Raw genomic sequence first — 27,168 nt, forward strand, 5'->3', positions numbered from 1 at the left:
ATATGCCTTTATAATATGTACATTCATAATAAGAAATGAAACTGAAATGATCAGAGAAGGGGAGGAAGCAAATTCTTGCTGATGTAGCTTAGGAGCTGCGGTGGGGGAGGGGTAGAAGATCACATCCTTCAAGCCCCTAGCTCCCCCAGATTGTCCATGCCCAACCAGTTAATTGTCCTGAATGCTTACTGACTCTGTTCTGAACCTCTCTAAGGCTTGTTAATCTCTACATGGTCCCATCATCTTCAGGCCCTATTTATTCTTCTGGGATAGGGGGTGCTTTTTCCTTCTCCTGCAGTTGTCTTCTAGGGGTGGATGGGTAGCCTGAACCTCCATCTTGAGTCTTCATAGTTTTCCTGTGCTGGAGAAATACCCACCAAAATATGAGCCGAGATTTCACAATCACAGGGAACCATTTGTCTCCAGCTGTCACAGGACTCACAATATTTTGTGTGCTTCTTGAAGCCCAGCTCTTGCATTCATGTGAATATGTGGGAATCTTAGCTCTCATTATTAACAAACTGGTAAATTTTTAGCAATTGTGGTTGGAAAAGGGGCTCAAAAACCAAAGCAAATTAAAAGAAACCAAAATTTATTATTTTTTAAAATCTCATTGGTTTAACAATAATCTCATAAATTTTGGGGATTGATTCATGATTTTGGACTCTTGGGATTGGTAATACTAAAAAAATCCCTATCCCCTGAGAGTAGAGTCTCCATGGCCTCTCCCTGTAAAAGACTTGGCCTCACAACAAACTAACAATCCCTTCCTACTCCTTGTAGGTATGTCTTCATTGCAAAAGAAGATCTATTCTTAACTTGGGTTAAAATACCCATGAAGACGCTGCAGTTTGGCAGCTTGAGTTCAACCCCAGGTTCCCTTATAGGTTTAAACTTCACCTGCTAACCCAAGTTAAAACCTGAGTTACTATGTCTTCACTGCTATTTTAACCTGAGTTAAGAACTCATCTTTTCTTTTTTTTTTGCACTGCAGACACACCATATGTGTTGGATGGGGATGAATGTGTGTGTGCATGCACGTGTGTGTGAACATAATTTCCTTGAACAAGTATGAACAAGTAAAATAAGTTTACATTTATGTTTTAGAAAGAACAGACCCAGTTCCCAAGCTCTTTATGAAGGATAAAGCTATTAATTTCTCTTCTTAACTTGGTCTCCAGCCTTTATCTGTCCTCCATAGGGGTTCATTTTTTCAGATAAAATTGTGGCAAGAGATCTGAGATCTCATAACATCTTATTATGTCTGATTTTAGTCTGCACAGACACCTGGCAGCTGGGCTGGCAGTTCTTGAGGTTCATCAGCTACTTTCATGTAAACTGGCTAAAGACAAAGGACTCAGCACCAGTTTAGGCCTAGAGGCAAGGCATGATCTTAGTCTGGGCACTAAAAAGTGAAACCTTAGAAGTCAATAAAAAGGGACTGAAATTCTCTTTGAAGAAAACTATTCAGCTATTCTATTCAGCGTTCTAGAATTTGTCTGGAGAGAGATTCTGCGTGCAAGCGGAAATAGTAAAAGGTCAAGAGTTGTCACTCACATATTCAGAAGTAGTTTCTGCTCATTGACACTTATGTGGTATTTGCAGAAGTAAGACATTCTTGTAATTAAGGTCCTGATTTGTGTCTGTAATAGTTTCTGCTCACACATACCCTGTTACAGCATCCCCTGAAGTCAAGGATTCTGTCAAGGGAGGTTATGATGACACAAGACTTCCCACAACCTCCCCTCCCATACGGCATGCAGCCAGCCAGCACAACTCTAGAAGTGAGGTTGGCTGATTTAGTGCAGCCCCTAAGTGGTCTTGAGTAGAGCCCCAGCAGGGATTAAAGCTTTCGGTATCATTTGGATGAGGAGGTATGGCCATGGTGTAGTAGGGCTTCTGAGGGAGTCATGTTGCTGGGAGAGGTCTCAGAATGGTCACATGTTTGGAGGGCCAAGCTCATTGCTGTGTCCTCAGTCATGGAAAACCTGACCCAGGACTGCTTGATGCACCTGGAAGTTGGCTGTAAATGTGCCCTTTCTGCATTTTTTCCCATGAGGGCCTGATATAGCCTGGAGTTTTTGAGAAGTGTTTTTCTAATGTCCAGTTGACAAAGACTGTTTTGATGACAATTTGTTTTTTACCATGGTTTTCTAGATAAGAACTATGTACCAGCTAAGCTAAATAGTTTCATTTACCTTTGTAGTGGGAATGCTAACGGCAGTTGTGGATTTACAGTCCCTCGCATTGAACTGAGACTAGAATACTGTTTACACTGTGTTTGAATAAGGTTCTGGTACCTAATAGAACTGTGTGAATAACTTTTTTTTTTCTGGTTTGCTGGCAGTTCAAATATTTTTTTAAATTTTTTTCAGGTTGACTCAAAACAAAACTTTTTCAAAAATTGCCATGAATTGAAAAGAGGAAAAAAATTAGTTTTAGACCAAACCACACATTTCATTTGACCTAAAACAAAACATTTGGTTTTTATTTCAAGGTTTTTAATGTTTTAAAAAATAAAATTTCAGAAAATTAAAAGTAATTTTGAATTTTAAAAAATTGAAACCTTTAGATTTTTTTCAGAATCTCTTACAATCACCTGGGCAAAGGGAATTTTAAAATTTTACAGCTATGGTATTTCAAATCTCTGCATTATCATTCAAAGTGTCTTTGTGTGTTTCTCCCTGCAGATGCCAGAGGAGCAGGCCTTTTGTGTGCTGGTGAAGATCATGTATGACTATGGCTTGCGAGACCTCTACAAAAATAACTTTGAAGATCTTCACTGCAAATTTTACCAACTAGAGAAACTAATGCAGGTAGGACCAGGATCAAGCACTCTGGTCCTGTCATACGTGGTAACGTTGGGTGGGGAAGAGGTAAACTCTTCTCTTACAGCTTTAGAAAAATACAACTTTCTCCTTTCAGAAGTGTAATTCTTGAATCCTAAGAGCCCCAACGTGAGGGACATTTAAGATCTGAAGCTAAACATTGTGGTGGGGTCTGTGTCTGTTTTCTTTTGGCTTCCATATACTTACTCTTGCTAACTTTTTTGATTCAAAGAGAGATTATTTATGGTTCTCTCTCCCTTTCTCTTTTTATTTGTTAAATTGATGTGTCTACAGTAAAACTTATGAGTTCTAACAAAATATGAGAATATTTTGGTATAGGATTGTCTTAGTTTGCATGACTTGCATTATGAGTTAAGATATACAAGCTGGGACAATTCTATGAATATGAAAAATAAGTCCAACACAGGTCATTTTGCAGGTCACGGGTCATCTTATTTTGACTCGATATGCATCTAGTTTTTCTTCGCATTTTAATTTTTCATATTAAAAGCAATTTAACTCTGACTAAACCATTACAAGTTTTATACGCTGTTGTCCTGACTAATAAGCCATTATTAACAGTCCATTAAGATTTGACCTGTGGTGCAGTTACAATAATGGAAGCTTGCTGTTGGAATCAGTTAACCAGAGTAAAAATACAACTGTTCTGCAAACTTCCCTTTCTGAGATTTAAAAACTAAAATACAATCTTGGGCACACAACCCCTTTGAACTCGCTTTCCAGGATGACAATTTGTGTATGTTTACAATTTACTGATACTTGTTATGTGGTGCTACATAGAAAAAAAAAATACATTAATTTGTTCTCAGTATGTTTTTTTTCAATATTTGTACCAAACAGCTACAATGAACTTTATCGAGTAAGTGTATTTTTAATGACCAATTTAAATGATCTACAATTGACATTACTATATACCTGGTAGTTGATGATTACTGCATTCCTGGCCTTTGGAACTTGCCTCGTTGTCTGATTGTTAATGTTCTTTAGTTTTTTGCTTATCTTTCATGATCCCTGACCCTGATTTAAACTCCCTGCTTCAATGTCCATAATTTAATTGTTTTCCCAGAAGAAACCATTTATAACAAAAGCATTAACGATTTTTTTAAATCGATAGTTACGCACATGTTATACTTGGCACAACTACTCTACCTTTCCATATTTAATGTGCTATAATTTCTCTTTCTAATCCCATGGTAGATTATTGATTTGATTTTGCTTTTAATAGCTAGCATGATAGAATCTGTGGTGTGTAACACAGAGAAGCCGCCACAAAATGAGAGTGAAATCCTGTCCCCACTGAAGTCTGTGGCAAAACTCCCATTGGCTTTAATGGAGCCAGGATTTCACTTTGCTCTTGTCTCAAACCTCAAATAACCTTGCTGGCAGTGCGTTTCTGAAACTGGAGGATCCTTGGGTGACATTTAAGCATTTCTCCCCTCCCCTTTTTTTTTTCTTACTCTAGGAGCAGCTACCTGATTTATATAGCCATTTCTCAGACTTGAACCTGGAAGCTCACATGTATGCGTCCCAGTGGTTTCTCACCCTCTTTACTGCCAAGTTCCCACTCTGCATGGTCTTCCACATCATTGATTTACTACTCTGTGAGGTAAAATGACACTGTCCTTGAATCAGAAGAAATGTTTTTTGTCCAAAAAATGTTGTTAATTTTCCTTTTTTACCTCATTTTGTTGGAAGATTTAGTCATTTGTTGCTCAGTTTCTATCAGATTAATTTCTAAATGAATGCTGAATGTGTTAAACTGAAGACGCTAGCAAGGCACCTTGCTCTTTATAAATGTAGTTTTGCACTAGCTGGAAGTGATTAACTTTTTCAGGATGGACTTTTAAATAAGTGTAAGTTCAGTTAGTTAGCCATTTAATTTTTAAAATGGATAGTTCATCCAAGTTTAATAAATCTGGCTTCTGGCAACTATCCAATTGCTCAGATGAGACTGCTGTGGTAGAACTTTACATTGTTTCCCCAGATCAGAGCATCCAAAGACAGTGTGAATATTACATGTTGTTTCTGATAGCCTGGTATTTCACAGATAGTGGAGAATTACCAAACAGTGCTGGTACATTAAACTCTTAGGCCTGACAGGTAGAAAATAATCAAAAGAAAATAATCAAGCACTGCCTTACTCCAGAGAACAGAGTTGCAGTTTCTTGGGGCATGTCTGCACTATAAACTTAAGTCAACCTACTTTAGATCAACTTACAGCCACTGCAGTAATTACTGCGGTGGTTCATATCCACACTGCTCTTCTTCTGTTGATGGTACACGTCCTCACCAGGGCAGTGTGGGGGGCTGACAGCAAGGGCTCTCAGCACTGCGCGCATCTCCCCACTGGTAGTCCGCTACCCGCTGGGAGCTCAACAGCCCCATCTCACCTGGACTAGGGCAGATGTGCCCGGCTTCTCAGGTCCACGATGGGAGTGGGGCAGTCGCACCAGGCTTCTCGGCTCCCCTCCTGAAGCCTGGCTGCCCCACCAGGCTTTTGGCTCACCACTGGGAGCATGGCAGCCAACCAGCCGTTCTCCTGGCGGGGAGATCTGCGCCCGGAGTCTGGTCAGGTCCCGTGCTCCCAGCGAGGAGTGGGGAGTCTGGGCTGCAGCCTGGTTGGGGAGCCGGGAGCCTGGGCAGGAGCCTGAGCCAGGATGGCAGCCTGGCTTGGAGCAGAGACTGGACAGCAGCCTGGCTGGGGAGATGGATTTTTTGTCAATTTCACAACTCCAGCGGAGGTGGGGTAAAGATTATTTTATTTACTTTTCGGCAGCACAGTGTGTTCCAGTTTGGACTCAAACCATTTAGTCTTCTTTCTCTAACAATTTCTTAGTTGTGTTAGTAAAACAAACAGAGGAGAACAGAACATCAGTGCCACCCATTTCACTTACGTGCATCCTATTCCTTACAGAGTAAATCATACACTGAGTTCAGCATTTTGATCTCTTTGGAATTAAGTTAGCAACTTTATTTTCAAAACAGAATTGTGTCATAGAATCATAGAATATCAGGATTGGAAGGGACCTTAGGAGGTCATCTAGTCCAACCCCCTGCTCAAATGGACCAATCTCCAACTAAATCATCCCAGCCAGGGCTTTTTCAAGCCTGACCTTAAAAACCTCTAAGGAAGGAGATTCCATCACCTCCCTAGATAACCCATTCCAGTGCTTCACCACCCTCCTAGTGAAAAAGTTTTTCCTAATATCCAACCTAAACCTCCCCCACTGCAACTCGAGACCATTACTCCTTGTTCTGTCATCTGGTACCACTGAGAACAGCCTAGATCCATCCTTTTTGGAACCCCCCTTCAGGTAGTTGAAAGCAGCTATTAAATCCCCCCTCATTCTTCTCTTCTACAGACTAAATAATCCCAGTTCCCTGAGCCTCTCCTCATAAATCATGTGTTCCAGTCCCCTAATCATTTCTGTTGCCCTCCGCTGGACTCTTTCCAATTTTTCCATATCTTTCTTGTAGTGTGGGGCCCAAAACTGGACACAGTACTCCAGATGAGGCCTCACCAATGCCGAATAGAGGGGAATGATCACGTCCCTCAACCTGCTGGCAGTGCTCCTACTTATACATCCCAAAATGCCATTGGCCTTCTTGGCAACAAGGGCACACTGTTGACTCATATCCAGCTTCTCGTCCCCTGGAACCCCTAGGTCCTTTTCTGCAGAACTGCTGCCTAGCCACTCGGTCCCTAGTCTGTAGCGGTGCATGGGATTCTTCTGTCCTAAGTGCAGGACTCTGCACTTGTCCTTGTTGAACCTCATCAGATTTCTTTTGGCCCAATCCTCCAATTTGTCTAGGTCCCGCTGTATCCTATCCTTACCTTCCAGCGTATCTACCACTCCTCCTAGTTTAGTGTCATCTGCAAACTTGCTGAGGGTGCAATCCACGCCATCTGCCAGATCATTAATGAAGATATTGAACAAAACCAGCCTCAGGACCGACCCTTGGGGCACTCTGCTTGATACCGGCTGCCAACTAAACATGGAGCCATTGATCACTTCCCGTTGAGCTCGACAATCTAGCCAGCTTTCTATCCACCTTATAGTCCATTCATCCAGCCCATACTTCTTTAACTTGCTGGCAAGAATACCCTGTCTGCGGGTGCAATCAGTCTCTGTCAATCTAATGTATCCCTACACTCTGGTTCTTGAAGAGAAAGTTATGTCTATTCACTCCAGTCTCTTTCAGCCACTGTCATTGTAAGAGACAGTGCAGACAAGAATCCACAGCTTATCAAGGCAGTGATTGCCCATCTGACAATAAAACCACACTTCACCCTTTATGGTATTAACCCTGATAAGAAACTACAAATGCTGAAGAAAATGTAGATTATTTTGTTTTTTTTAACTCAACTCTAGAAACATTGAAATACAGATGTCATATCTGGTAGCCTCTGTCTCATCTTGTTTGGCGAAAACACACAGAAAAAAAGATGAAAACTTTTTTTTTCCTTTTTGGGAGTATAAGTAAAGCTGTGTAAGAGGAAAAATTGGAATCTGCCAGAAAAAGTAAACCTAGCATTTGAGGGAGGAAAACCCTTTAACGCTAAAGGGGCCTAATTTATGATGGCTAAACAATAATCAGAAATATTAAAGAAATGGAGGGCTAGTGGAAAGTCATGTGTAGAAATCTCAAGCACCAGCAGGAAAATGTCTCAGACAGAAAACGAAGCAGCGGTACAGACCAGCCAGAAAATAACTCTGACTTCCAGAAAGAATCCAGCCTAAAAATACTTGGGCTCCCGAGAATTTGTTAGAGGAGATAATGGTCAAAAATAGTATTAGGGTTGGCCTATGGTTAAATCAAAAATGTGTCTGGCCCTCCACAGAGAAGAAAAATAAAACCTAAGGGCATATGGAGCTTGAAAAAAAAGACAAGAAATGGGTCTTTAATTTAGGACTTCAGTCATATTGTAAAGCTATGTCTCCAGGCAGCCTCCAAGAAGAGCTATGCAGCATAGCATTGTCTGCATTAAATAGCTCTTACCTTTATTTCTCAGCATATCTGTAATTCCAGCAACTGGAAGGGAAAAAAGGTGGGTGCAGCAGTTAACAATGGAAAATGTCCACCTTAAAAAAAAAAAAACACCTTTGAAGTGAGCTGTGTTGTGGCTTTTTTATGGGTTTCCAGCCTTTTCATTAACTTGTCTTTGTCATAAATACAGATGAATTTTGAATAGCTTTTAACTTCCTTCCTGGCTGTACTTTCTCTATGTCTCTATCCTGCCTGTAGCTGACAAAATATTTACATCCTCAGTAACTCTTTCATGCAGGAAAAAAAGTCTGAAGAAAGAAAAATGGGGAACCAAACGCTGAATAGATGGTCAGAGCTAGTCACTGGCAATGAGAGTCTCTGGTCCCCATGAAAGTGATGCTAATTATGGTTCTACTGGATTAACACTTTGTGCCAGACAGGGATAATTTCAGGTGGGGTTTATCAATTTTGATTTGATCTGTGCTGGGAGAGGGAAGAACATTGATAATTCAAAGGGGTATTTAAAATCCTCATTCCAGAAAGGAAAAGCATTTTTTGGTGACAGCAGTATCTTATATCAAGCAAGGATGCTGCTTTCCACTGAAAGTCTCACGGAAGAGGTCACTAATGAACCTTAATAGGTGGGGAAAATAAGAATTTTGGGGGATGGAGGATAGGAAAGAGGAGAAACTAAATGGCAAACCAGTAATATAGTGATAGATAATGAACTGCTGTTCAGGATTTCTTTGTTTAGCATTATAGTGGTGTTTGTGCATCTACAGCAAAGGTCTTTTAATCTTTTCCGTATACATAGTTGGATGGAGATAATATCTTCCTTGTTAAAATTCATAGCAGTCTGGAACTTGCCATGCAAGGTCACAGTGAATGTTGGGAATGTTGATTAGGTTTGAATGTGCGTTCAAAGGCTCAGATGTGTATCCAAACCACTGCCTTTTTTGAGCATTCCCCCCCATCCCACCATCATCCTCCCTGTGACCTCCCGTCATCAACTTCCCCTCTACCCATCTCCCAACTGTTGAAGATGTGATGTAGGCCTAGGGTGCTCCACATTTCCAATGTCCCTGCACTAATGCCTCCTAGGAATTCCTCGTTATTTGTCTCCTCGGTGTCCATGCCCTGTCTGGAATGGGGAGGATTTTATGGCTGAGGGACTTGAGCAGAGGCTATTGCTGCTGATGGCTAGAGAGGATTAGGGTTGGGGATATGCTTGTCATTGTTGTTGATTATTTATTTATTTAGATTTATTTAGATTTTAACAATAGTAAGAAATAAGCCATACAAAATGCTCTAGGCACTCTGAATAATTAATCTTACAAGCACGCAGCAGAATTAAAAAATCACATATGGGTTGCAAATGTAGCCCATCAGTAGAATTAAACAATCAAAAACTGTAATAAAGTAACAGGAACATATCCTCATACAAGAACAACAGGCTATAACACTCAGGCATAAAGGAACATATCTGTATCCTAACCCTTCCCCACAAACCCTGTGAAGGAAACGGTTTCTGAAGCTTAACCAGAACATCATCAAGTTGGGGCTCTCTGGACCAGTCTGCAGGATATTGATGGTTGGAAGGTGAAGCAGCAGAGAATTAAATCTAGGTTGAATTAAACCTAGATTTAAGGAGTGTGGAGTTCTACATAGTGGAACAGAGTGTTAGGAGAACTAAAGGTCTCCCCCATCTAATAGATTTCCATATAACATTCTTAAATAGCTTACTTTTGAGTAGATCACCTCAACCCCAAATGAGAAGTGCTCTTCTTTCAATTCATTTCTCATAAAACTAAGTAAGATAGGCTCACCCTCTATTGTCGGCAATCCTTGAGACTCACATTCCTCAATCTCATTTTATCTCCAGTAACCTGATTCTTCACTGTGCTACATCGCTTGCCTTCTTTAAACACTTACTCAAATTGGCTTATCCCACCACTTTCTTCCCCATTGTTTGCATTTTAAAGTCAAACTTGCCATCCCTCCTTGATCATTGTGGAGATCCCAGGAGAAATGGTACTTCTTCCTTTTTAAAAAATGTGGTTGTATTTGCTATGTAGGGCTTTCTTATTGTATGTACATAAATTAGTTTAGAAATACTAAAGATCATATTTAATAGATCAGGGATCTCTTATCTTACTCTTTTTGTTTCTGTTTGACAAGTTGCTTTCTTATGAGTGAACTTTCTTAGTATCTTGTGCCACATACTCAGTTCTTTCACAACACTGAATTCTTGGTCCATGTATGTATGTATAATAGATATTTAGATAATTGTACTGAATCTCAGTGAGTTAACATTTTACATTTTTTTTTTCATAAATATGCATTTTAAAAAAATGTGTTTACACAAGTCTAACTACGTATTTATTAGAGAGCAATAAAAAAAGATTCTGACAGGTAAATTAGATGCCTTTTATAACCTTTCATGAAATTTTCTGTTAAAGGAAAATGTTCAATACATGGAGTCGTGATACAAGCAGTATTGTCAAAAGCCAGGAAGTTCAATGCTAAAGCTGTCACTCCATTATTAACTTTGAATTTCCTGGTGCTTGTTGGTTTGTGTCACAACTTTAATCATAACTTGAAATCTTATGTTTAGTTTTTGATTACAGAAGGCCATTTTTGTGCAAAACTTTGAGGATGTTGAAGTGCATAAGGATTACGTTTCTCTCCTTCTAAAGGGTATACATTAAATATTAGCACACATCTGGTGGGGCTTGGTGCATGTTTGGTAGTATCAGTCATACCAGAAAGAGACAGTTGTCACAAAAATGAATAGTCTGGATGTCAAGCTGCCATTTTGGGATCAACATTTCTGAGGACTGAGTAGAAATGAGTTACGCAGAATTCAATCTATTTTTTGTAAATTATGTGTATTATAATTATAATATTCAGAGACTGGAGAATCTGAGTCACAGAGAGGTGAAGCTAACTTTCCTAAGGTCACACAGCGACATAATGGTAGAGCTGGGAATAGAACAGATCTCGTGACTCCTTGTCCTATATTATAACCCTGGACCATTCTCCTTCCATAAATATTCAGCCCAGAATTTGTGTAAAAATAATGTTCAGAATCAGCCTTGGTAGATTATTTGTATAAAATAATAGACTGATAGATTTGATTGTAAATAAATCTTAGAAAATGTTGTTTAAATCTAGTGAGTGGGCATGAATTCAGAGTTAAATTGTGGAGCTCTATTGTATAGCTATGATTCTTGAGGAGCGCTAGGTTTCATAATGAAATAGTTAAAGTCGCAAAGGGATTATACACATTGTCATGGAAGGTTTGATTTTTCCAGTGCAGTGTCTTGCTGGGGATGTAGGTGCTGGGAAACACTAAGCAGAATGGTATAGCTCAGACCATAAGACTAGTCTGCTCAGCACATTAGTTCTGACTCTAGTACTAGAAGTCATAATAGCCTGTTATTTTTTATCTATTGTTGTCAAACTCTGCTGTGATTCCATCAACAAAGCCAAGTTGAAAAAGAACAGATTAATATTTAACCTGTTAAACTTCCTCAGGAATTGGATCTGGAACAAACCCACTTCCTCCCCAGATCTACAGTGGGGTAAAATGTGAATTTAAAAAAAATAGTGTACAATATTTTATCTTACCAAGATTCTGTTGACAAAAATGCTGGAACTTTTCAGAATTAGCTATATAGTCTATCAAACCTGTAATTAAGCATCTGCCAGGATTTCCATTATGCATGTTTTACTAAAGCTTATTAAATGGTAGAGAGGGTTCTCTAAAAATAAACCCTATTTTAGAGTTGTAACAGTTCAGACTTAAAAACTAGCTTTAGATCAAAATTCTGTGCAGAAAGTTTCAGCATGAAAATATACCATTGCAACAGTTGCACACCTGTGTGTTAGGTTCTGTTACCCTTCACTCCTGTAAGTCAAAAACAACTTTATTTGCTTTAAGTAAAAAGGGTGTAGATCAGTGATCCCCAAACTGTGGGGTGCACCGAGGAAAATTCAGGGAGCACAGCGGGGCCTGGGCCCATCCCCATGGGGGGCAGAGAGGGAGCACCACCCAGCCCCGCTCTGGCCCCGCCCCCAGCCACAGCTCAGGCCCCAGCCTCAGCCCCGCTCCTAGCTGCAGCTGCAGCCACGGCCCCGGCCTTGGCTCCCGGCCCCAGCCACAGCTCTGCTTCCAGCCCTGCTCCTGTCCATGGCTTCTGGGAGGGGATGTGGGGGAGGACATGGACAGGTTTCATTATGGGTAAGGGGCGGGCATGACAGAAAAAGTTGGAGGGCCACTGGTATAGATGATCAGACTTTAAGTTTAGGCTAAATGCCCTTGCCACTTTTTTTTTCCTCTTTAGTCCACAGCCCTTCTTCCACATCTCTCTCAGATCCTGTGGAGGTGTTTTCTTTTCTTATGTCAACCAACCACCCTCATAGCATCCAGTGTTAACTGGGTGGTATTTTCTTCTGAGCCCATTAACATTAGTTCTTAAGAGTTTATTGCAGGGTGGGATGGGTAGGTTATCAGCAGCACTCATGCTTAGGGTACTAAAGGGTAGGATTTGAACCTGTATGTCCAATATGGTACACTAGACCCACTATTTAGTAGTTTGAAAGAAAAGAGTAAATGAATTAGTTATTTCACTCTCAGAACAGGTTAAATGAATTGTTCGTCCATTTGTTAGTTGACAGGATTCCATATCACATTCCTTCCATTACCACAGGCATTAATTGACACTGCTCTTTGCAGTCTCACAGGGTAAAGTATTGAATAGACATGGTATCTGTAATGTGGCTAATAGAGGGCTTTCATCTAAAAGGTTGTCAATCCATCATCTTTGCCCAGAGTTAAAAGATCATTGAAGATTACAAGTTCCTTTTTTTAAAAAAAGTGTAACTACAGCTGTGTAGTGTGTTTTAAAATATTAAAATGCTAGAACTTTGTATCAGGACTACATACCTGATACATAAAAAGGTGTGTGTTTATGTACATATATTTATATATAGATTTTTATATTGTCAGTTTTGAGATTAGAATTATACAGCCAGTGGATTTCATCCATGTCCTCCTCTCCCCCCACCCCACCCCCACAAAATTAAGGTAGTGGAGTTAAGTCAAGTTTGCTATCTCTGAACTCTCTTGCTTTCATGGGTTTATGTCAGACATTGAGACTTATTTTAAGCATAACTGTAGTTGAATTTATCTTATGGTTACTATAGGGGTTGGGGAGAGGGTTTCCAGTACTGGAACAGAAATAAATGCAAACAATTCAGCAATTGGTGTAGTATATGGCTGAATAAACCTTTAAAGTTTTTGTTTTAAATGGTTTAGATTAGAATCACAAAGGGCTTAAAACTAGTTTCATACTAATGCTCACAAAAACAGAGGAAGACTAAATTGCTTGAGTGAATGAATATAAAACTGCAGCCACACACAGTACCAATCTCTTTCATTGCCACTGGATCATCAGAAAACAGATCATAATTACTCACCTCTAAAGCTGTATAGAAAAAAAAAAATCAAAGCTTGGGTCTAAGAAAGGACTACTTAATGGAGGACACCCAGGAGGGCATGAGGTGGCCACAAGAAGACCCAAGATTCAACAAAACCCCTTTTGCTGCCATCCAACTAGGCCTATGTGCACCTGTAATTTAGGTACCTTTCATTCATAGATGCAATTTATTTATCCCAAAAGTAATGTGCAGTTTCAGGACAAAGCTGATGACAAAATATGAGCAAAGTGAGAACTATCTTAGACCAATCTGTAACTCAGGATAACTTATGTGAGCAGAAGTTGCCTTCTTGGTCTTGTTGATTTTATGAGGGGGAGCAGATGAAGGGGAGAAGAGTTGGGAGTAAATTGCTTTGGCTGCTTTTGTTTTTAAAAAAGAAATATTTCTCTTTTTGAAGATGTGTGCGTGAGGTAGGTGTGGGGCATCAGGTTGTGGGGGGATCAAAACAGAGATTTAGTGGCCCAAGTGACCTCGCCCCCAGTATTGCCAGAGCTGCCCTGGCTCCCAGGACAACACAGCCCAATGGCCAGAGTCAATGCAGCCGCCCTTCAGTGCAGGGGTGTGTGGCCCCATGTCCAGAGTCAATGCAATGCAGCTGCCATTTGGTGCAGGGCAGCGCAGCCCAATGGCCAAAGTCAGTCTAGCAGCTCTGTAGGTCAGAGCAGTATGGCCCAATGGCCTAGGTCAGTAGGGTAGTCCTTCTGCTGCGCCATTCACCCCTCCGAGTGCTGGCTGCCTCACTGGCAGGGCAGCTAGGGTAGGGAGGCCCGGACGCACCCTGCTCCACCGGGTCCCGACCCAGGGCCCTAGAGAATCAGTGCTTCCACAATCAGTCTTGGTCACCCAGTACCTCAGTCCTGCTCCCTGGATCGCTTCCTTCCCTTCCTTCCAAGGCTGGTAGCCTCGTGGCCTCCGTTGTCTCTCCTCCGTCGTCGTTGGCTGGGGGTCTGTTGGGGCCTTAGCCTGGCTGGCTTCTGGATCCTGGAGCTCCAGCAGTCTCCCTGTGGGAGCCTGCAACACAAGTCTGCTCTTGTCAGGGGCCAGCCCAGCCTGAGCTGAGGTACTCCCTTTTATACTCTGGTTCCAGCTGGAGCATGCCCAGCAGGGGTAAGGGGGATGTGGCTTCCTCAACCCAGAGAGTGAACCACTTCTGAACCAATGCCGGGTAAGTATGCCCCATCACAATGTGGCTGAAAATTTAGCAAATTTCTATGTCGTGTGCTGAATGCTGAATTATGGTGGAGAGGAGAGAGACATGCAGCACATAATTTAAAAAGTAACTTTTAAAAAATTCTTTGATTCTAAATCAACTGGGTGGATCTCATTTTTTTGCTGATGTCCCAGAATTCATGTGTTTTATGGCTTCAATGCAACCCTGCTGGAAATCTTTACTGTATCATTGAGCAGTCTCATGGGAGATTGGGAACATTTCCCTCCTCCCTCCCCCCCCCCCCCCCCCCCCCCGTAGCATATTTTTACATTTTGTCTTTTTCTTTTTAATTATTTTAAGGATAAACCTAAAGATTAAACGTTTATGTTAATTCTCAAGAGTCTGGTCATTGCGACAGCAAAGTTTCCTGATTTGGTGAAGCTCCAGAAAAACACATTCAGGCACCTCCCAGGCAACCCACCTCTTGCTAACATACATAAAGAGTACACATACATTTTTTATAATATGATGAATGCAACCCATAGCTTGAATGACATTGAGCACATATTTCTGATGTTAGTTTAGTTTTAAACTTTGTTTTGTAGTTCATTATTAATAAACATCCTCTAAATGTTTTCTAAGACTGTTGCTTTGGCCAGAATTTAAGGCCTTGTCTACACTATAAAGTGTTTGTCAGTACAGCTATACCATTATAGATATACCAGCAAGCCCTTCTACAGGGGAGACAGATTAAAGAGCTCTTTGCTGGTTTAGCTTTATACCAATTCTCCTCCCCCCCCGTCCCACTCTCCCCTTCAAAAAATAAGCTATACAAGCAAAAATATTTTTGATGGTATAATTTTGTCTACACTTGTCTTTTGCTGGGCATATCTATGTTGATTAGGGAAGTGATTTCCCACCCACCCCCTTCTCCTAACTGAGATAGGTATTCTGGCAAAACTTCTAAGGGTATGTCTACACTACGAAATTAGGTTGAATTTATAGAAGTCGATTTTTAGGAAGCGATTTTATACAGTTGATTGGGTGTGTCCCCACTAAGTGCATTAAGTCGGCAGAGTGCGTCCACAGTACCGTGGCTAGTGTCGACTTTCGGAGCGTTGCACTGTAGGTAGCTATCCCACAGTTCCCGCAGTCTCTGCCGCCCATTGGAATTCTGGGTTGAGCTCCCAATGCCTGATGGGGCAAAAACATTGTTGCGGGTGGTTTTGGGTACATGTCATCAGTCACCCCTCCATCCGTGAAAGCAACGGTAGACAATTGTTTCGCGCCTTTTTTCCATGCAGACACCATACTGGTGTCAGCAGACAGTGCGGTAGGACTGCTAACCGTCGTCATCATCCACTGCTTCCACTGCAACTCTGCCCTCCTGGTGCCATGAATCCACCTCTCAGGTCCTCTAGTCGTTCTGTATAAATATCTATTCTCGGTGCATCCGTTGTCATCCACCGCTTCTGCTGCAACTCCACTCTCCTGCAGATGCCATACCACGGCAAGCATGGAGCCTGCTCAGCTCACTGCTGCTGTTGTGAGCATTGTAAACACCTCGTGCATTATCCTGCAGCATGTGCAGAACCTGCAAAAGCAGGCGAGGAGGCGACGACAGCGCCATCACGATAGTGATGAGGACATGGACACAGACGTCTCTCAAAGCATGGACCCTGGCAATTTTTACGTCAGGGTGGTAGTGGGGCAGGTTCCTGCCATGGAACACCGATTCTGGGCCTGGGAAACAAGCACAGACTGGTGGACCGCATAGTGTTGCAGGTCTGGGATGATTCCCAGTGGCTGTGAAACTTTCGCATGCGTAAGGGCACTTTCATGGAACTTCGTGACTTGCCTTCCCCCGCCCTGAAGCACAAGAATACCAAGATGAGAGCAGACCTCACAGTTGAGAAGCGAGTGGCGATAGCCGTCTGGAAGCTTGCAACACCAGACAGCTACCGGTCAGTCGGGAATCAATTTGGAGTGGGCAAATCTACTGTGTGTGCTGCTGTAATCCAAGTAGCCAACGCAATCACTGAGCTGCTGCTATCAAGGGTAGTGAATCTGGGAAATGTGCAGGTCATAGTGGATGGCTTTGCTGCAATGGGGATTCCCTAACTGTGGTGGGGCGATAGACGGAACGCTTATCCCTGTCTTGGGACTGGACCTCCTTGGCTGCCAGTACGTAAACCGCAAGGGGTACTTTTCAATGGTGCTGCAAGCACTGGTGGATCACAAGGGATGTTTCACCGACATCAGCGTGGGATGGCTGGAAAGGTGCATGATGCTCGCATCTTCAGGAACTCTAGTCTGTTTCAACAGCTGCAGGAAGTAACTTACTTCCCAGACCAGAATATTACAGTTGGGGATGTTGAAATGCCTATAGTTATCCTTGGGGACCCAGCCTACCCCTTAATGCCATGGCTGATGAACCCATACACAGGCAATCTGGACAGTAGTAAGGAGCAGGTCAACTATAGGCTGAGCAAGTTGCAGAATGGTGGTAGAATGTGCATTTGGACGTTTAAAAGCTCACTGGCACAGTTTACTTACTAGGTGAGCCCTCAGTGAAACCAATATTCCCATTGTTATTGCTGCTTGCTGTGTGCTCCATAATATCTGTGAGAGTAAGGGAGAGACGTTTATGGCGGGGTGGGAGGTTGAGGCAAATCGTCTGGTGGCCGATTATGCACAGCCAGACACCAGGGCGGTTAGAAGAGTACAGGAGGGTGCGGTGTGCACCAGAGAAGCTTTGAAAACCAGTTTCATGACTGGCCAAGCGACGGGGTGACAGTTCTGTTTGTTTCTCCTTGATGAAAACCCGCCCCCTTGGTTGACTCTACATCCTTGTAAGCCAACCGACCTCCCCCCTTCGAACACTGCTTTCAGAGGCAATATAGTCATTATTGTTTCAAAATCATGCATTCTTTATTAATTCATCACACACATAGGGGGAAAACTCGAGAGGTAGCCCGGGGGGGGGGTGGGTGAGGAGGGAAGCACCAGATGGGGTGGTGGAGGAGGGAAGGACAAGGCCACACTACAGTTCAAAACTTATTGAATACCAGCCTTCTGTTGCTTGGGCAATCCTCTAGGGTGGAGTGACTGGGTGCCCGTAGCGCCTTTCCTGCAGCTCCACCAGATGCCTGAGCATGTCAGTTTGCTCTCCCATTAGGCTCAGCATTGCATCCCGCCTGCTCTCAACATGCTCCTCCCTCCTCTCATCGCATTCATTTAATGCTTTCCTGGACTCTGCCATTGCTTGCCTCCACGCATTCTGCTGAGCTCTTTCATTGTGAGAGGACTGCATGAGCTCTGAGAACATCATCGCGAGTGCGTTTTTTTCACCTTCTAATCTGTGCTAGCCTCTGGAATGGAGATGATAGGGGGAGCGTAGAAACATTTGCAGCTGCGGAAGGAAAAAAAAACAGAGTAGTATTTAAAAAGATACATTTTAGAGAACAAAGGGAAGACTATTTCACACTGAACCAAGCAATTCACATTACATAGCACATGTGCTTCACACCCCCGCCCCCCGACCGCGTGGTTAGTATCAGGGAAGATCCCCCTCAGCCAAACGCGAACAGCTCAGCATGAAAGGACCTCCCCGCACTGTGTGGCAAAGGCTTTTAGAGTACCTCCAGGAGAGCTTCATGGAGATGTCCCTGGAGGATTTCCGCTCCATCCCCCCAGACACATTAACAGACTTATCCAGTAGCTATACTGGCCGCAAATGCATCCCAAGTCTTCAGGGCAAATTAATCATTAAACATGCTTGCTTTTAAACCCTGTATTGTATTTACGAAGGTACACTCACCACAGCTGCCTTCTCCAGCTTCATGGTCTGGGAGCCTGCCTTGGGAGGATTGGGAGGGTATTAGCTCCAGGGTGATGAACAGTTCCTCGCTGCCAGGGAGAAGAGATTCTCCGCTTGCCTGCTGTGCGCTATCCTCCTCCTCCTCCTCTTCCTCATCCACAAAATCCTCATCCCTGTTGCGTGAGACTCCCCCCTGGCAGGTGTCCACAAACAGTGGTGGGGCAGTGGTAGGCTTCCCCCCCCCCCCTCCCCAGAATTGCATGCAGCTCAGATAGAAGCAGCAATTTTGGTGCTCTGACCTGGGGCAACCGTTTGCATCCTTTGTTTTTTGGTAGGCTTGCCTGAGCTCCTTAACTTTCACGCGGCACTGCTGTGTGTCTGTTGTAGTCTCTGTCCATCATGCCCTTGGAGATTTTGGCAAATATATTGGCATTTCATCTTTTGGAACGGAGTTCTGCCTGCACAGATTCTTCTCCTCATAGAGCGATCAGATCCAGTACCTCCTGTTTGGTCCACGCTGGAGTTCTTTTGCAATTCTGGGACTCCATGGTCGCCTGTGCTGATGAGCTCTGCATGGTCACTTATGCTGATCAACTCGCCACACTGGCCAAACAGGAAATGAAATTCAAAAGTTCCCGGGTCTTTTCCTGTCTACCTGTCCAGTGAATCTGATTTGAGAGTGCTGTCTAGAGCGGTCACAGTGGAGCACTCTGGGATAGCTCCTGGAGGCCAATACCGTCGAATTGCATCCACACTACCCCAAATTCGACCCAGCAAGGGTTGATTTTAGTGCTAAACCCCTTGCTGGGGAGGAGTACAAAAATCGATTTTAAGAGTCCTTTAAGTCAACAAAACAAGCTTGGTTGTGTGGTTGGGTACAGGGTTAGATCGACCTAACGCTGCTAAATTTGACCTAAACTCGTAGTGTAGACCAGGGCTAAGTGTAGCCCAACCCAGGCCTAAGAAAAACGTTGTCATTGAAGTGTGAGCACCCTATTTAACTTTCCTTCTCTGGCTGTGAGTTTTATGAGTTTCCCCTGTATTAAACTTACTTGCTCTCTGATCATTTGACATTCATTGGACAGGTATTCTTCTGCAAAAAGGAACTATTCAGAAGTCGAATAACTCCCAAATACAAGAAAGCAGTTGGTGAGAATGTCTTTTTTAAGTTGCTGAGCATGCCTGTTAAATTCCCACTGAATTATGTACTGTAGGAGTGCTGGTAATAATTGGAATAAGGATCTAATACAGATTCCATTGAAACCAATTCCTAATTTGCCAGAATCAGGCCTTTAGAGAGGCAGAGATAGCTTTATAAAAATGCAGTGCCTTTCAAATATATCAGTCTGTGGTCAGACCCAGATTAGACCCTGAGAGCAGAAGAACATTTATTGTCTATTGTTACTAATATATATATATATATATAGTCTGTAGATATTTTCTCTTTATTTTTGTAGAGCACTGTACAGGCTTTCCTTTATTTTCTTCAGCACCAGCTGTGAACCACATAGTGCCTTATCACAACATGCTTTTGAACTCTGTCTCCATCATTTTACTTGAAGAGCTTTTGAGCCACTTTCTAGCTAGTCTCCCTAAGGATAATTTTTTTAGGTTCCTACCTAACATGATTCCTACCTAACATGTACTGCCATCTGCTGCTTGTGGATAGGAGCATATTTTAGTCATTCCAGGAAGTACATAAAGCAAAACCACAATATCAAAAAGAACTTAAGTAAATATTACAAATGGAGAAATGACATTATATTAACCGTTGTTGTATGCACTGCTGTTGTAGCCCTGTCGGTCCCTGGATATTAGAGAGAGAAGGTGGGTGAGGTAATATCTTCTACTGGACCAAATTCTGTTGGTGAGAGACAAGCTTTCAAGCTTACACAGAGCTCTTCTTCAGGTCTGGGAAACTAACTCTGAGTTATACCTTGAGTTAGTTTCCCAGACCTGAAGAAGAGCTCTGTGTAAGCTCGAAAACTTGTCTCTCTCCCCAACAGAAATTGGTCTTATAAAACATATTACCTCACCTACCTTGTCTCTGTTATATTAACCAGCCCAACAAGATCAGCTTTTTTTTTTTTTTTTTTTGGGGAGGATGATGCTATTGAAGTGTGTACTAAATTTCTTACTCTGAATATGGGGAAATACGGCCAGCCTCTCAGATACCAGTGTAGGCACCTAGCTTATGACGTCCTATGACAACCTTGACACTTGAGATTTACTGGGATGCTTGCGTTTCAGCCCTCATATTTGTAGGTAATCACCTTATACAATCATTAAATTGTGTCATCTGTTGTTGTGGTTAATTCATGTGTAATCAATGTGTGATGAATAGATTTAAGTTGGAGGTATAGGAATAAGTAGGATTGTATTATAGGGGTATAAGGCTGACAAGCATTTATGAGTGATGAAGTATATAAGTAAGTAAGGCTGTAATGCAAGGCCTGCAGGCTGAGGCCTGTAAGGTTTTAACTTACCTTTTCATGGCCTAATGTGGCTAACCCAAGAGCAACCCTGTGCCAGTGAAGTTACAAGATTACTGTAAATTATGTGCTAATAGATGGTGATTGGGAAAATATGCCACAATGTACCACATGTTGCCCGATTGTAACATCTTGGGAAATACTGCAGCAATCACAGTTTACCATGTGGACTTGTAAATGCTAATGAAAATAAGGGGTACTAAGAGGATAGCCTCTGAAAAGTGGGGCCTCCCAAATTTTATAGGTATGGAAGGCCAATTAAGGGAAAAGGGTTGGAACCCTCAAGCGTATGTAGAAGAGTTATGGGTGTGAGTGTAACAGAATAAAAGGACTGAATAGTGAGGAAGAATGCATCAGCAGACCTTCCACAGATGACCACTAGTTGAAAATTTCTCCTATCCTTATGGTACCCTTGGGGATATGAGTATGAAAATATTGATGCTGGACATGTTATGGTATTCCTACACTTCACTTAGGTGTCTGTAACTGTGGCATTAATTATCTGTGTAGTAAAGTTTTTAATAAAGGAAATATTAATAACTTGTGAAAGCTGTTGTGGTCCCTACTATCATTACTCGTGCTCCCGGAGTCTCCTGCCCTAATGATATTTCTAATAGTGGGACTCACCCTGCTGATTCTGATAATGTAGCCTTTAGGGACTGCGAACCTTAGGCACAAGTTACTATGGTTTAAAATACCATTGGTAATATCAGCCTCTCAATAATATAAAGGCCGTGGAAGCAGCTGATCAGAAGACCTTTTCTCAACTTTGGAATCCATTTGAAAATTGTATTTTTAATGTAATTGTAAAATGCACCTTGAGAGCTATATAAACTCAAATAAAGAGGTAGGAGCAGGTCCTTTGAGTGTGCCAAGTTCATTTGGTATAATTAAAAACTCAACATGAACTGTTCCATGTACCATGCTTACAGTCACAGCAGTATCTTCCTGTACTTTGAAACAGAGAAACTATGGTATGGCAATTACTTTTGGAATGGGAAATATACACATTTTAATGGCGTCCATTGTACTGTCACTCTGAGATCCTTCACATGCAGTGAATGTAAATCAAATATAGGCAAGTTAAACTCATTCACTGACTGAATTCATCAAAACCTCTTAAACTCACTGTACATGTGTCCCTCAGTATGACCCATTAAAGAAAAACCCAGAATGATGAATTGGGGTAATGTTCCATTTACAGGGAAGAAAGAAAACCTGTATTGGGTGCCTGTGGTTTAGTGGATTAGGCATAAACCAGAATCCTGGGTTCTTTTTCTTACCTTGCAACTGTCTCATATATATTTAGGCAAGTCACATGTTGGGAAGAACTCACAATTGGGACAAGATTTTCAAAGGAGCTCAATTCCTAGTTAGTCACCAAAATAACGGGCCACGTTTTCTAAAGAACTAGGAGTTAAGCGCTGAGCTTTTTTTTTTGAAAATTTGGCAAAAAATGCCATAATGCGGACTGCTGGGTGGCTGAGCACTTTTAATAAATAATGACACCCTTAATACTGTTTTTACAATCTATCTACCAAGCTATCCAATTTACTTGTCTATTTAATCCATTCAGTTGAATCTAATTTAGATTCTTATACTATTTCCATCACCATGATATCTGAAAGAAATACCGATACACCAGAACCCCCTTTATCCAATCTAATGGGGACTGGGTCAAAAATCAGATTATCAAACATTTGGATAAGCCAAGGAATGGGAAAGTGCAAGTCTACAGTGCCATCTAGCGGCTATAGGGGAGATCCCTGGCTAATGGAGGGTTGGATGAACAGGGTTCTACTGTATATTAAAAAATAGACATGAAGATTTCAGTATTTTCCTTTCTCCTCCTCTTTACTATAGGGACTCCATTTTTTATTATTGTTATGTTTTTATTTTAGGTGATTTTGGTGGGGCTATTGAAAAAGGCTAGGTTGAAGAAGTAAGTTATGCCTTCTACTCTGAAGACATTGGGGTTTGTGATCATTTTGATTTCTTTCAGAAGTGAGTTCCATAGCTGAGGACTAGTTACTAAGAAAGCTGTGTCTGTTGCCTGCCCAAGGCTTACTCTCTTACAGAATTACAAGTTAAATGTTTTTTTCAAGCTGCCTGCCCTGGAAACTCACCCTGGAATGTAAGAGTCAAGTAGGATTTCTTTCTCGCTGTCAGAACAGGAACAAATATTTTGCAATTGAAATTTAGCAATTCTGTTAATGATAGATGAGCCAAAATAGAATCCAGCTTTCTCTCCCTGACTTCTCACTAACAGCAATAAACAATACTAACAGCTTATTTTAGTCAGTAAAGCAAGCAGCTATGACTCTGAATACACACAAGGAACAGATAGATCTTGTGAGTAAGAAGATCCATTTTTACACAGTCACTTTTCAGAGCTGGATTTAACCTCAGTATCCGTATTTTACTGATGAGACAACAAAGGCACAGATGTGCTTACCAAGCTATGAGAAGTGGTATGTAAATGCAAATTATTATTATTATTATTATTATCTATTAAATTAATTCAAAACCAATCCCTGCAAAATGTTCAGGAGGCCTCCATGACTTACAAATTGAAGACTGTGCCACAGACCTTTTACTCTACATAGTTAAAGTCAGCAAAGAAGCATAATTTATTCCTCAGGCCCCTTCATGTGCTCCCACAAATCGTAGCCACCAAACAAACATTCAGCTGGACCCAATCCAAAATTTAAATAGAATTGTAATTCCTTTTTAGAATCTGTAACCCCAATTACCCTTTACAAGTTCAGCTGAACACACAATTACAAAACAGCTTCAAATTAGCTTCAGATGAATAGCTAAATTCTAAAAACCAGATTAGAAACATGTAAATATCGGAATTTTGAAACGGAGTTACAATGACTGGTTCTCTTGATACTATCCATTTTGGTCTGAGATTTTTCAAATGTTATTTAGGAGCCACTCAGATGTCTCTAACACATACCTGACCCATCTGAATATAAGCTGTAGAGAATGTTTTGTCAATATCTCCTTTTTATTTCCTTCTAGAAGCCATCCTTATATAGGAGTAAAACCACATGTATTCACCTCCGTGCACTCCCAAATCAGAGACGAATATACTGAATGAATTTCCATTAAATCTGTTCTGCCAGATTCACCCTCTGAGGTGGTGGGTGGTCGTGTTAAGAACATTGCTCTGTGACCACAGAGGCATCTGTGTCTAAGTGGTGATGCCTCCTTGGGAGGGGAGGTTCCAGTACCAACACTACCTTCCCTTGGGACGTCTGCCATGTGAGAACAGATTGAAAATCGGACATGGGTTCCATAAAAGCCCCACAGGCACGTGCTCTTCAGGAGATGTGCTGCATCACTGTATTCTAGGTTACTTGGTCCTGCCTCAGTGCAGGGAGATGGAATAGTTGACCTCTTGACATCCATTCCAGCCCTACATTTCCATGATTCTGTTATTGTGGCCCCACCCACTTCCCAGCTGCACAAAGCCAGCTGCGCACTGGGTTATTGAAGGTTGCCAGCAGCTTGGCACCAGCCTGTTGATCTTCATAACAAGTTAATTTGAATTTAAATACTAAATTAAGCAATGAAATAAAACATACTACATAAAGGAGTAACTTGATCCAGATCATTGGTTCTGTAAAAGAAAGCGTATCAGCATTCAAGGCCAAACACTTTTCAATCCCGTATCTGCTTCTGCCATAGCAATAGTTGCACTTTCTTCTGCATTTCCAGTTTCAGAGTGAAAAGGCTCAAACCCCCAAATGCACTAAGCAACCATATTGCAATGTATATTTGTCTAATTCATAATTACCCTAAGTGTTGACATGTAAATTGTGATAAATTAATTTTTTTCATTAAAACTTCTTTAGTCCACAATAGTTTAGTCCATAACAAAAAATCAACATATCCCTAGTACTCACTTAATCTTACCCTCTCGTTATATTTGAAAGAGAAATACATGATGTCCCATGAACTGTGACTATTAGGTTACTTTTATGCCCTAGGGAAAAAAATATACAGTTATTTTCCCTACTGGAAGGTCAGCTTCATCAATCCAAAAAACATGATTGCTCTTGTAATGAAATGGTTAATTATTCCTGAGTTCCTGAGTATTTAAAGGGGGTTTTAATCACATGTCATTGTAGTTTACTTATGCACTTTAGTGAGTATGTTTTGGTGTTTATGGAGTGGATAGAGAAAATAGTCTCAGAATTTATGTGCACAAGTAGTTTATGTTTCACTAAAGGATGCACTTACTTATGCTGGACTAAGTGATATTAATGCCATGTTCATGACCTAAAAGTTGAGGATTGTTGAGGATTGCTTGGTCCTCTTTTGGGATTCTCCTAGTGTTGTGCTGAGTTTTAAGTGTGTTACTACCATGCAGAGGAAATCTTGGCTGCAGGTGAATTTAACTTGACTCCCCTTGAACTCCCCACCCCTTATGGTCCCCCCCCAAAAGACACAGTCCCTCTGTAGGGCACTCACACATTTAGGGGAACAGAACTGTAAAGTTAAAAAAATTTCCATTCAAACACTCATTTTCAGTCTTAACTTCAGCACGCATGCGTGTATACACACACACACATTATTTTCAGCTGAAACTTTACATATTTTACAATTTTGATGAAATTTGGTGTGTCTGGTTTGCTGGTTAGAACCCAAAATTCCCTGGGAAATCAGTCTTTTGGCTTCACATGCAGAGTAGCATAGAGTACTAGCTGGGCACTGCAGTAGTCCCTCCATGGCATTAGGATCGGAGCGGGGGAGTGGGCAGGGACAGGGGATGAGCTCTCTTCATGCATCATCACCCCACCATTATTGCTTTACAGTACTAATACTGCATCCCTCTGACTTGTGTGTGCAACCCTGTGGAAGCCACCTGAGAGGTGAGGAGGGAAAGGGAGATTCAAAGCATGGTAGCCAGTGAGAGAGTCTGTGGAATCATGGGTCCACTGAAGCCATGGGCCCCCACACAAGACCTTCACAAAGACACCTATGCTTTTTTAGCTAAGCCCCTGAATTCCAGAGACTTGGGGACTGAACTTCCTGCCTGTTCCAGAGGGGTCCCCCTCCCAGCCTTTTGAGAGAATAATTCAGAGGAATCTCCACAAAGGGAATATGATCAAGCTTCTTGCCCCTGCTGTGAGTTTTCTTATTTTAGAATTATTTGAGCCTAAATTCTGGCCCAGAGCCTCCGTGAGGATTAATTGGTTTGACTTGTGAGAAGAAAATATTTAAATTGAACCCAGTGAACTGAGCAGGAGTATGAAGTGGTCAACAACTATGTTCAGCCAACAACGGGAATTTCAGACTCTCCCTCATGTCAGCAAGCTCCTCTGTTTGAAATAACTTGCACAGATGGCAATTACCTTGGGTTTTGATCAAGTTGAGGGAAACATTTTCTTTTTCTTTTTTTTTTTAATGGAACCTCAGCCTTTTACGACAGAACCAAAAATATTAGAAAAATAATCCCCGTATTTCGTCAGGTATATTGTTTACAATTCATGTTTCATTTGTTTGGAGAATACTATTCATTAGCATATATTTTATCAACATCACTTCCTAACAAGCCCATACACCTGTTCAGCAGCCTCCACGCTTCTGTTTCATTTCCTTTTTTCCAGCTGTGCACAAAGTGTCAGTGAGCTTTCTTTTCTAAAACTTTTCTTTTCTATTTACTCGCGCTACCCCAATGGCCTTAAAGTTGTACTTTGTATGAATATGCTGCCCTACAGGAAACTCAGGATAGATTCTGGAGGAGTATATCAGTTCCTCATTTGGAAAAGCCCCTTGGATAGGGCCTTGGGGAGAAGTAAACTCGTGAGTTTCCCCTTCCCTGAGTCTTACCCAAACTTTTCCATTGCAGGAGGGACGAGAGCTGCCCATTTTAGAACAGGTTCATTCCCCAAAACCGATGGATCACATGAGACCTGCTAAAGGCACTAGGCCTCTGCACAGGCTCTCCAGCTGTTCTGCAGCACTCAGGGGCTTGCAGAGAAGTTGATCTTTCCAGAGACTGTCATGCTGGCTGCTGGGGGGCATGCTATGCAGATGGCCATCCCCAAGGAGAGATTGCATGTGATGCTATGGAGTCTGCTGACCTTTCTCTGTCTCTGTGGAGGAAGTGTGGGAGGTCAGTGCACAAAGGGTTAGTTCCAGGCATGGATCCTAGGGGAACAGGTCCCCCTCTCTCTGCTTCAGGGCTCTTGACATAGATGGTTGACTGGCTGCAGTCAAGGAGCATAGAGCACATCTCAGGAGGGCTGTATGTATAGGAAGTTTTAATTCACTTTGTGCCCTCCTGATCCTGGGCTGCCTATGTGTTTGACTGGTTGCCCAATGTAACTTGGAGCAATGCCAGGGCTGCTG

The 27,168-nt window shown here is 41.9% G+C and overlaps 1 protein-coding gene across 9 annotated transcripts in view; it reads left to right on the forward strand.

The window, feature by feature from the left end:
- Positions 1–27,168, forward strand: part of RABGAP1L (RAB GTPase activating protein 1 like) — a 556,714-nt gene that overhangs the window by 384,942 nt on the left and 144,604 nt on the right. For all 9 annotated transcript variants that reach the window (XM_007061167.4, XM_027823604.3, XM_043521568.1 and 6 more), the window contains 2 exons: positions 2,691–2,816; positions 4,312–4,455. In XM_007061167.4, the coding sequence (XP_007061229.2) occupies positions 2,691–2,816; positions 4,312–4,455 (270 nt within the window). The remainder of the gene's footprint in view (positions 1–2,690; positions 2,817–4,311; positions 4,456–27,168) is intronic.

Source organism: Chelonia mydas, chromosome 8 (genome assembly GCF_015237465.2).
Source record: "Chelonia mydas isolate rCheMyd1 chromosome 8, rCheMyd1.pri.v2, whole genome shotgun sequence".
Classification (NCBI taxonomy): domain Eukaryota; kingdom Metazoa; phylum Chordata; order Testudines; family Cheloniidae; genus Chelonia; species Chelonia mydas.